The sequence below is a fragment of the Malaclemys terrapin genome, chromosome 8 (assembly GCF_027887155.1).
Source record: "Malaclemys terrapin pileata isolate rMalTer1 chromosome 8, rMalTer1.hap1, whole genome shotgun sequence".
In the NCBI taxonomy this organism is placed as follows: domain Eukaryota; kingdom Metazoa; phylum Chordata; order Testudines; family Emydidae; genus Malaclemys; species Malaclemys terrapin.
Genome location: NC_071512.1, coordinates 71,174,590 through 71,187,215, shown reverse-complemented (window position 1 = coordinate 71,187,215; position 12,626 = coordinate 71,174,590). Strand labels below are relative to the sequence as shown.

The window sequence follows — 12,626 nt, the reverse complement described above, 5'->3', positions numbered from 1 at the left end:
CAAACCATAGTTAGTAGTTCCACAATTTCACATTTGAGTTCTTTCAGAACTCTTGGATGAATGCCATCCGTGCATATGCTTGCACAGAACTGAATGGAGCAGCATTTAAGTCCCAGTCCAGCGAAACGCCTAAGTATGTACTTAACTTCAAGCACTTGTGGCCTGATCCAGCTCTCACTGAAGTCAAGGAAAAGATTCCCATGGATTTACATTAGTATGTGTGTTGATGGATCAGAACCTTACTGCAACAGTAATGCATAAAACAGACATCTATAATAAATGGGTTAGGTAGTTCAAATGATTGAATATCTGATGTACTTACTAGAAAAGCAAAAGCCAATCAACCTTTTGAAATTAATAAAATTGCATTTAGTATTTTATTTGTTTAAGTCAATCCATAATCCATGCAAGACAGCATAATTCATCATCCTGAAATTATATAATTAAGTAATTTTGGGAATTTTCCCCCAAAAAGTTCTATATATGTAAAATTGCTGCAAGGAGATAGTTTGAGAGAGGGAGATAATTTCTTCTATGTGATACTTACAGATTTGTACTGTATCAAGCCCATACAATATTGTCTCCTGAAGTGCTGCTTTAGGCACAAGGAATCTGACACAAAGCCCACTGATGTCACTGGAAAGACTCCCATTGACTTTAATCGGTTTTGGATCAAGTCCAAGTTGCCTTTCTCTAAATTCTTGCCTGTATAAGAACTTCAGTGTGTTCAGGTTAGAGCTAAATAAACTGTTTACAATACTTCATTAGATTAATTAACTCCCTTTCTGTTCATGAATGATCTGAGAACAGACTTTTTTGTGAATTTGTTTGTTATTCAAAATTATTTGAGGAAAGATTGAAATATATTTGCACGAGCCAATGGGTTGCTTATGAATGACACACTATTGTTAATGCTTTGCTAGTCACAATTCGCTCTTTGTACTCTATGATTGGTCACCTAAGTCACATGTCTGGCCTCCCTGTTTGGATGACTCCCAAATGTAGAAAGAACTTTCAAGATGGAGTCACAAACATTCCATCATTAATACTTGTGAAAATACTTATATGGACATATTTACAATTTTTGTCAACATTCTTTCAAAAGTCATTTTGTTTGCACAAATATTCACGAAGTGAATAAAAATGGGTTGTGAATACTGCCAAAGTGAATTACTTCTATTTGAAAGACATTCATTCATGAATAATTTTGCAGTATTTGACCAACTCTAGTATATACTGCACAGCACTTTGTTATCACGACAAAAGACATGCATTAGTTTAGTGAGACTGTTTGCAATGACAAGCTAAACACCTGAGTACCAGAGAATCTTTACATATGACATGGAGTGAGCAAAGCACAGCATCTCTGATATGAAAAGGCAAGGAGAGTCAGAGAAAATATGTGCTGTTAGCGAGATGCAAGATGAGTACCAGAATTAAATAATCTTGGCTGGCATTTGCAGCCATGAAGGGTGTCCAAATCAGAGAGATGGCATGGGTCATTTTTAAAGGGCTTTTATATATCAAAGGGAACATCTTGAAGCAATGGAATCTTACTGGTTACCAGTACCACAGAGCCAGAACTGGAATTCTGTGTTCACTCTGGAACTCAGTTAAACATTATAATTTTAAAAGCAAATGGTTTAGCTGTCCTCAGGCTCACTTGATTATTTAGAGTTTTTTAAATTACATTTAAATTTTAAGACAAAGCATAGCTCATTGTTGCACTATGTTTTACGTGGGACAGTTGAGTCTGAAGCATAATATTGGCCAACCACCCCAAGGCCTGCAGGGGCCAAAAGCAAGGAAAAGGTCACTCGCTCAGTCCCTGCAAGGGAAAGATTGCTTCACATCACTCTGCATCTATCTTTTGGTAAATTCAAAAGCAGTATCCACTCTCTGTTGGGAGCATGAATGCCAGCCCTTTAAACCAACTCTGGGTGAAGCTCATTTGATTTCTTCATTTTTATCAGAACCTCAACATGTGGGGAGAAATTCTAGCTCTACTGAAGTCAACAGAAAAACATTAGTGGGGACAGGATTTTACCCCTTGTTTGTTATATAGAGAAACAAAATGAAAATGGCCTGCTGCTTCAGTTTTCCTGCTGCTGAGGGGAACACATATCAGTATTTTGAGCCTTATGAAGCTGTATTGTGCAGTAACACGGAAGCTAGTACACAATTTAACTTTTCCTTTGGTCTTTCATGTTATTCTTCAGTAACTTTATAACCCTTAGTCTTGACATTATATGGGAATTTATTTGTCCTCCAGCCTGCAACATTCTTTCCTTTCCAGTGTTTAACAAAAACTTCAATCTGTATATCTCTGAAAAATGCAGCTACCATTCCTGCACTGTAGCATAATAAATAAAAATACTTTTAAAAGGATGAATGTTCCTTTAATATAATTAGCGTTAGTGTCGGGGGCCTTTAAAAATAACAATAATGGTCATGAAAGGTGCCAAACTGACATTCCCAGAGCCTGAATTGTCTTTATCCAATAACTGGTACAGCAGCTCAGCAGCCATGTAAGCAATGCCACATTGCCCTGCTAACATGCCTTCACTCTGACTCAGGGAACCTCCTCCTGGCAGAACAGGGTAAGACTGGGTTCTGGGTACATATTTATGTAGCGGGGAGGCAAGTGAAGGTAACTTTGCACTGGCATTGTCCCTGGATGCTTGTTGAGCTGAGGGTGACTTCATGGGCCAAGAACAAGATGACTTCATAGCTTCATATTGTTCATTTAAGTTTTTATTTCTATGAGTGCTCCCTTGCTCTTGAATTATGGGAAAGGGCAAATAGGAGCACAAAGCTGCACTTGTTTGTATTCTTGTATTCTGCAGGAAGCTGGAACTAATGGCTTGTCTACATTACCCGCTGGATCAACGGGCAGCAATCGATCCAGCGGGGGTCAATTTATCACGTCTACTCTAGACACAATAAATTGACCAAGCGCTCTCCCATCGACTCCAGTATTCCACCAGGGCAAGAGGTGCAGGTGGAGTCGACGGGAGAGTATCAGCCCGGGAGTAAGTAGATCTAAGTACGTTGACTTCAGCTACATTATTCACGTAGCTGAAGTTGCGTAACTTAGATTGATCCCCCCCTTGCCCCAGTGTAGACCAGGCCTAAGTTCTCCTGCAAAGGGACCTTAGATTCTGTGGCACTGTAGTTCAGCCAGCTGACAATTCTATAACTGATTCATTTAATTTTACAACTATACTATGTGAAGGAACATTAGTCCACACAGTAGTTCCTGTGTTGTTAATTTTTATATTAAACTTGATTTATTTTACACTTACTTTCCATCAGCAATGTTGACTGTTCTAAAAAGAGGATAATCTTCTGGGGCAGGTTTTCCATACTGATCTTCAAACAGGAAGACAGGGGATCTACCAACTTCCACACCTATTTGCTGAATACCCTGTTCATTGTAGACAGATAAAAGGAAGGACTGGATCCCCTTTTTAGGTTTTACTGTAATTAATATTGAAAAGTCTTGAGGAAAGTTTCCACCTGAGAAGAAAATGACAAATGTAGTCACACATCTGAAAAAGATATAACCTTTTTGTAAACATGTATGCTTTATTATTAATTGAGAGGTTCTATTTTTCTGTTTTTCCTCCAAAATAAATGTGATAAAAATTCTGATTACAAGAAAATTTCTCTCTTCAAACCTTTGTCTTTATACTTTCTTGTCTTCCCATTCTCACTTTACTTCCCAAAAGTTTTACCTGAAGACATCTTAAAAGCTTGAACTATAAAATCCATTGTGCATTTATGTAGATGTAACACAATATATACAAGAGAGGTGGCAGTTCTGTATTAATTACTTTTCTATTCTTCATCTTCTTGAAAAAGGGAGCAGAAATTATTCTAGTTTATAACTACACATTGTAATTTCAACAGACAAAAAGACAATTGATATTCTTGGAAATATGTTATCAGAAACCTTGCATTTCCCAGTGGCCACTCTAATAGTTTAAACCATTTCGTTTATGTATATTCCATTGTTTCCAATATGTATCTTAAATAAGGGTTATATGCAGAGGGACCACACATGATTCCATACATCACTTATGTTATTAACACAAGGGTTAACTGAGGCTTATGTGGTCTATAAAGCCATATGCTGGGCCTCTGCCCTGAGATAAATTTAGTACTAACATTTTTATTTAACTGTGGTGCAAATGTTACTTATTAAATTATCTCAGAAATAACTTATTTAAAAACAAAACACATGCCTATTTGTATGTAATAGGAGATTTGCGCAAAGAAAAAAGTTTTTATTTTCATTTGCTGCCTGGCAATTTCTCTTTGAAGTGCATGCCATAAGTCAATCATTGTTTTAACTTCTACAGCCTCAAGAATAAAGAGTGGATGGATACAACTTTTAAATGAGGGAATGAAAAAGACGGATGCATGTGATGAAAAAAGTGCCCTGAGTGTTGTGATCATTCTGAGGCTCCTTTTTTACTGAAAAACACCCTGCCCCATTTTTTCCACCATCCAAACGGAAAGCAAATGAGCTTTGTGCAAAAAATCTCTATGGAGGTTGATTAGTGGAATTCTCCCTAATCCAGAACCAGGCTCAGAGAACAATGATGTAGCCATTCTTCAGATGCTATTGTGGCCTTTCATAGCTGCTGCAACTCATTACAGAGCTTTTTAACCTGTGGTTCACCAAAGTTTATCAACCTAGTCAGCATACCCCGGCACATCCCCAAGACTGCCCCCAACCACGCCTTGATATTGTTGTACAAAGCCTCCATGGAGCATTGTTCTACTGCTTTTCACTCGTGCAAGGGAGTCAGCGTTTGACCATATAGGCTTACTCACATTGAGGCAATCAGGATATGGAGCCTTGACACAGATGACAGAAATGTCATGAGATCAGCAGTTCTTGTGAAATTTCTATGCTTTATTTGCAAAATGTTAGTCATAAAGTTTAAGGCCAGGAGGTACCAGCCGATCCTCTAGTCTGACCTCCTGTATATCATAGGCCACCAACACCAGCCAGCACCTGCACACTAAATTCAACAACCCAAACTAGACCAAAGTACTACTATCCACAAGAGACTATACTATGTGTCACAGGCAGAGCCTGCGAGAGACTGAAGTACACTAATGCCACAGGCCCCTGAAATGGCAGAGAAATTATTAGATGAGATATATCCAGATAATCCCAGCAAGTGACCTGCACTCCATGCAGCTGAAAAAGAAGCAAAACCCCTACGGTCACTGTCAATCTGACCGGGGGGGGGGGGGGGAGGGATTCCTTTCCGACCTCACATATTATCAGTTAGACCCTAAGCACATGACCAAGAACTAGCAAGCTAAGCATGTGTGTATGTGTGTGTGTGTGTGTGTGTGAGAGAGAGAGAGACTGTGCAGTGCCACCTCAGAGCACCAGCCCACCTCATCCAGTGTTACATCTCCAGACATAGCCATCTCTGATCCTTCAGAGGAAGGAGACAAAAACAGCATACACTGGACGGGGGGAATCCTTTCCTGACCCCCTACAGATGACTGGCTGAAGCCCTGAAGCATGACCTTTAGGAATATAAGGGCTGGTCTACACTGGGGGAGGGATCGATCCAAGATACGCAACTTCAGCTACGTGAATAGCGTAGCTGAAGTCAAAGTATCTTGGATCGAATTACCTGGGGTCCACATGGCGCGGGATCGACGGCTGCGGCTCCCCCGTCAACTGCGCTACTGCCGCTCGCTCTGGTGGAGTTCCAGAGTCGACGGTGAGCGCATTCGGGGATCGATATATCGTGTCTTAACGAGACACGATATATCGATCCCAGATAAATCGATTGCTACCCACCAATACAGCGGGTATGAAGACGTACCCTAAGACATAAACCAAAAGGGATACCCAGGGCTGCTGAGCCCTGCCCCTCACATCCATAACTTTGTCTTGCATGAACAACTGCCTTATTTCAGTGCCATAGAATATGAAGCCTAGGTTAAACCTACTCCAAATACTGCCTCCTTGGTCCATGTCTACCCTAAATTAAAAGGTGTGGCAATAAATTCAAAGGTAGGCATTTGTGAGTTAGTTGACTCCAAGGATTTTTTCCCCAGTTTTGATGTTATAGTATTAGAACAGGTGTTCCAGGAACATTCCAGTTCTGGTAAAACCCACTTATGTTAATAATCCAAAATTTATAAATATTAATATTTGTAAAGGTCTTAACATAGACTCAGTCATCTCAAATATGACAGGAAAGCTTTTAAGATTTATTTGAGAGGTTTAATGATACCTGAAAAATGAAATAAAATTAAAACACAAACATTGAGGAAAAAATACAGAAAAATGTTGAATTGTGTAAGAAACTTAGTAGATTTGTCTTGAGGTAAATCTGAATTAAATTATTTATTGAATTAAAAAGCAGAATGCACTTTACTTCATCTCAGCCAGAGGCACAACAAGCATGGAGAGCAGGCCAGTAAATTGGTTGTATATCAGATTTTAAAAAGACAGGTACAAAGACAGGTACCCTAAATAATTTAGAAAATAAGATGCTCCTGTGTGTAATATTAATGAGACTATGAGATGAACATTTTGTTTTGTATAAAAAACCCTCAGAGTGATAACTCAAATCTGTAAAGAGTTATATGAAGGGCCTTGCATATTATATTATATGATTGCATATTAGAAACAAGTATTGTCTCTTAAAACAATATAAAACAATGTGGCATTTATATTAGATTTTAATTTGCAGGTTACTTTTAAGGATTTCTTGATTGCAGAGAGAAAATTTGTTGCATGTAATGCAATTTTTTTCTTCTATTAAGTATAAACTGCAGCTTGAAAATCCATATAAATTATTAAAATAGTCTGGTTTATTTTCCTGAAATGGTGTTTTTCAGCTAAGAAGATCACTTTACTGTGTGAATTCCATCCTCTTTGATTAAGCACATGACCTATATATTTCTATAACTCACTCAGAAAATGTGCTTTCAAGAATTAAAAGGAGGGAGTATTGTTCCTGTAGTTAGAGGATGTTGTTGGTAGTCAGAATTCCTGAGTTATTTTACTATCTCTACCACTGCTTTGTTCAACTTTGAGCAAATTAGGCTATATTCATTGAACCATTCACTTCAACTGCAGGGGATATAACTGTGGGCAGAATATGGCCCTTAACCTTTCTGTATTGCAGTCTATAATTCCCTGAATATATATAAGAATGTTTACCTCCATCATAGGGAAGCAATAAAGCTCTGTATAACTGGCAATAATAGTTGTAGCACGTGCCATAGCTAGCGTTGTATTCCATCTTCTACTCTAACCTTCACTTTTCTCTTGCTCTTAACTTTCTCTAATTCCTTTTTAGCTGAATTTTTTGTTTTCAGCCCATAGGTAATTTAAAAAAAAATAAAATCTAATTAAAATGCTTTAGCCATTTCTGAGCATGAACAATATTTCTTTTCTTATATGTTCTGATAAGAATTTTGCCATTAGATAGAAACTTAAAAACTGGCTTTCTTTGTAGATCTCAACAAGTCTTGATTTTTTAATTAAAAAAAAAAGAACAGTTTTTAAGAAAATCAGTTCAGAAGTTTTAAAAGTTAGAACACTGAACTCTAAGTTGGCATTTTGTAAAGGTGGAGCTGATTATTTTTTTTAAAGATTTATTCAAAATCAGAATGGGTTTATCATTTGGGGGCACTCTGATGCAGTACGCTTTCAAACAATCTAAACTGCAGCTGCCAGATAGTTTAAGCAGCTCTAAATCTTTAGAGGTCTTAAACGGCATTAGCTGCTCTAAGGATTTAAAGTTGTTTAAACTGCTTAAACTACCTACAGATGTAGCAAGCTTAAGAAGATTAAATTTCTTTAATAGTTAAAAGTAGTTTTAAACCATTCAAGCCTGTCGGTGTCCTTAAGTGTTTCAAGTGGTTTATTCAGCTTTCAAATGGACTTTCAAATAAGGATGGCAGAGGTAAGGACAGCAGGTTCAGGTGAACATAGTTAAGGGTGGCTAGGTTCATCTCTCCAAGCCAAATAGCTCTGGATTTCTGTCCATCTTTTCTTCCAGGCCCCTGCCTCCTCGATAAATTAAATGTGCCTTTTTCCCTCCTCCCACCCAAAAAAAAAACCCCAACAACAAAACTCTGGCACAAATTCAAAATTTAATTACACTGCATGCATTTAGTATTTACTAGTCTTGCTTTTCTTGTTAAACATCAACCTTAAAATATTGTAGTTTATCAGTGTAAACAATAAAACATACAAAATGTGCAATCTGGCCAAGTTAATGTCATGAGAGAGATGTTGCCAACTGAAATTTCTGGTTGCTTGGATTCTCAGACTTATCACTTGCATTAAGTCTAGATGTTTGCCTTTTTTAAATAGCAGTAATATTAATAGTACTAATAATACTACAAAAGAATAAGTACAGTCTTATAGACAGAGTTGATGATTGCTTTTTTATCATATGGTATTCCTTTCACTGTTGGGAAAAGAATTCCCACCACTATATTACCACTAAGGGAATGCTTAGTGTTACATTTATTATACTGTCTGCACTAATAGTGCTTTGTGTGCTTTATATTTATCATATTTTAACTTTGTTAATAAAAGATTTTCAGAATATAATGGGAATCTATGAAGATTTGGGGCTTGATTTGGGATCTTATTCTTAATGGACTAGATCCATTGAAGTTAATAGGAAATTTTATGTTGATTTCTGTGGGCTTTGGATTGGATCTTTTAAAGCAAAGTTGTTAGTTTGACAACTATATATGAAATGACACTATATAGCATATCTTTTAATATTAGATTGAATAGATGACAGCAAAAGGAAAGAAAGAACAAATGATTGGGATGAAAGGAGGCCAAACAGATAACTTGAAAGGACCTGAACACCTGCCTTGTCTGAACTGTTAATCTGAAAGAGATGTTGAAAATGCTTAAGGCAGGTGGCACTAATTCATCTAGTCTGAGCATGTGCTTTTCAATCAGATAAGGCACTGTGGAAAAAACAAACTGTGGAAGCTTTTTGAGGAAAGCAATGAGTAGCATTGTTTGCCTCAGTTCAGTGAGTTTTGTGTATTCTGTACTATGATATGATATAACCATGTGTTTAGTCTTGCACCAAAATTGTGAATGATAAGCAAATTGCTTCAGAGGGGAACCCAGTATCAACATAATCAAATTAAGAATGTGAATCAAGCATTTCTTATTTATGACAAAGTATCACGCTTACAGGCTTAGCTGAAATAGTTATCAAACTTTCTTGATTACTTTGAGATTTCTTGGGCAATTTGATTTAAACAGTAAGAATGGACTGTGTAAGTTTTAACAATGGCAACAATACAATTATTAGGAAAATCATTATCTTCTGTTGTGTTGTCATTCCTTGAAAATGTAAAAAAAAATAACATGAGGTAATAAGACCGTACAAGAATATAATATCTTATATGATATTAATTGTATAATATAGTTCAACTTGTGAGTTCAAAGCAGTCTACAAACATTATGTAATGAAGCTTCAATACCCTCCTGTGAGGCAGGTAAATATTATTACACTGATATTTACAAATGGGTGAGCTGAGGCACAGAGACATTAAATGACTCCTCCAAGGTCATGCAGTGAACTTCAATATTTAGCTGTTTGTCTCAGTGTCTCACAGTAGCTAAAAAGATACCCAAACCTAGAGATCAGCTATGATAGTGGATAAGAGGACATTGCAACATGTACTTTGGCTTCACTAAAATGTTGGCTATTGGTTTGCTCACTTCTTAGTCCTGTTTAACATCTTTTTTTTTTTGTCTTTCCCCTATTATTATATTATAAATATATACACACCCACTGGGCACCCTGCTTCTGAAAATTTAACAAAATTCTCTGGGCTAACATGCCACATAATGCACAGCGGTATTTGCACATGCTCTCTGAAAAAAAACACTGAAGGAATTTTTCCTTTTTTGTCATAGTAAGGGAATTCCAGACATACTGGATGTTTTCCAAAGATCCCAGAATGAGCGAGCTCACTTCCCTTCCCTTCCCTGGACAAAGGTAGCAAGTTGACTACGCTCTATGAGACTAATCATTGGGATTGGGGGGCTCAGGAACAGTGGGTCTTATAGAGGGGTTCTCCCACCCAGCAGTGGGACACAGCCTACAAGTACCTTCAAATACCGTGCATACCCCCTACCCCCCACCAGTCATGACAGAATGAAACACTGACATAATTCCTAGAATGCCATCTCAAAAATGCCACACACTAGAAAAAGTATCACATTGACACATAATCAGTGCTTTCTGGATCTGCCGTGGCATTGCTCACAAGAACTATGGACAGGAAGAAAATTATAGTAAATGGAGTGAAAATCATAGTAGATCTTTCTATGGTAAGTGGTTAGATGGTGGTCCAGGCACATTCATTTTCACACAAAGCATTCATTATACCACATCCCAAGACAAAATAAATAACTATGAGGAAATCCTCACCCCTTTTAAAGTCAATGGCATGCCATCCACTCCAAATGCTTTACAAACATAGTGTTGTGTCCATAAGTTGTTTTAGGGCTCAGTTCATTAAGTACTGCCTACTGGACTCTTTTATAAATGTTTTCTTCTGGGTTCTTTATTCAAAAAGTGGGAAGCATGGTGTTTTTCCAAATAGATTATGCATTTTAAGCCAGTTTTTTCCCTCTCTCTTTAACTGACAATTTCCCCTTGCATGCCCCAGAAAGGAGAGTTCAAGAGGTGGAACAGCAGGGTGAAACTGAGTGCTCCATCCTAGTTCTAATCCAGAAATCCTGCAGAGGTTAGAAAGAAAAGCACCTAAATTGAGGCTGCCAAAGGCAATTTAAATTTACGTGCCAACAAACAACATAATGAACATATTTACTCTGGCATTCATGAACAAAATGAGCAGTTACTACTGTAGCTGCCAAATCTAATAGTTAGTCTACAGTGTCATTCATAAAATAAGTGCAAGTTAACACAGGAACTTTTCCCCCAAAGAAATGTCTGGACTCTGAGGCCTTGCTTTGGCAAAGAATGCCTATTCTGTGCTAATGGCTCTTAAAGGCCAATGATCCAATGTCCTTCCATGAGTTTTCAGTCACCAGCCCACTGTATTTGAAGGTTCATTAACAGTGTTGCTCTGCTAGTAGTTCCTACCCATTTCATTTCTGCACAAGACATTTTTGGATCATATTGTCACTGTAATACTAACAATAAAAAGGGACTGATTAAAATGTTAGCTTTAACTCCATGGTGCAGCTGTAGTACTTTAATAAAATAACTGAAGAGTTTTGAAACTTTTTTTTAGGCTTATTAGTCAAGATACTGTCACCCCTACTTGTGTGGAGTAGCAATTTATTATGCTCATAATCCCATTGATTATGCTCAATGAACTGTATCCTCAGCTGGATAGCTCCATTGCCTTCAGTGAAGCTCTGTCATTTTATACCAGCTGAGGAGATACAGTCTAACATGAGGAAATGTGGAAGAATCTGCCCTAAATATATTTTTTTCTAAATTTCCTTTCATTTCCCCCCCTTGAAATAAAAAGAGATGAACTAATTCTTTAAATGATGATGCAAGATACACATGAAAGGTCTGATAGCAGTTTCTCTTCTACATGTCTCTATTGCTCTGAGAACATATTGATGTATTATTATTGCTTTCCAGATAATAAATACTTGAGGATCTCTAAAAATCCCAGATGTTGACCACATCATTACTCTTTTAATAGGCAAAACAAAAATATTTTCCTTGCCCATATATAATGGGTGTGCTCACAAGCAAACCCACTCAAAATCTGCTTTTATGTCATGGCATGAAGATTGAAAGTTGATATATATATGTTTAATAAACTGCAACACTTTCAATCAAGTGTAAAGAGTGGAAGCAAAATCATGGAATGAAATTGTGTTCCTCCCCCCCCCCCCAAAATAAAAATCCAAAGAAACGTTTTACATAATGTGCTTATTTCATGTCAGAGAAATCAGAGATGGGATGGAGTCACATGACCTGTTACCCACAACTAACCATGTGTAGTCCCCAAAATATCAAGATACCCTTACATAATGTCAACCAGATGATACTTCTGGGAATGATTTTGCAACAACCAACCACAATCTGCATTTTTACCACTGCAATATAACTCCCAGAAGTATTGCTTTTAAAATAGACCATTCCTGGCACAGAAGTAAGAAACTTCTCAATGCCGTCCACCTTATGGATCTATCATCAAATATTCATAAAATTCCCTCTGATAGAATGATGAGAAAACCAGATAAAATTACTTAGGTCTGTTCTGTCAGCAATACTCATGTTGCTCCCATTACCATCAATGCAAAGTATGAAGTCATAGCAATGGAAGAATTGGCCTTTTAGTCTAGGAACACAGCCAGTCATATATTTTCCTTCTAGCCAGTACATGTCAGTTATCATCCCACCTCAGAGGTTTGTCACTTAAACAAAGAAGCAACATTTGTTTTATTGTGCTGTTTGGTCCATTTCCCTTCCTTTCTATGCACGTGTAAATATGTTACCATGCCACTATTTTTGTAATTACTGTTGCTGTAATATGACAATTGTAATTGTAGCCTGAATTCACCAATATGTTAAACCATACAGTTAATTTAATCT

The 12,626-nt window shown here is 37.3% G+C and overlaps 1 protein-coding gene across 4 annotated transcripts in view; it reads right to left on the bottom strand.

Moving 5' to 3' along the window:
• Window positions 1–12,626, bottom strand: part of COL11A1 (collagen type XI alpha 1 chain) — a 236,045-nt gene that overhangs the window by 200,848 nt on the left and 22,571 nt on the right. For all 4 annotated transcript variants that reach the window (XM_054037965.1, XM_054037966.1, XM_054037968.1 and 1 more), the window contains exon 3: window positions 3,306–3,519. In XM_054037965.1, coding sequence (XP_053893940.1) covers window positions 3,306–3,519 — 214 coding nt within the window. The remainder of the gene's footprint in view (window positions 1–3,305; window positions 3,520–12,626) is intronic.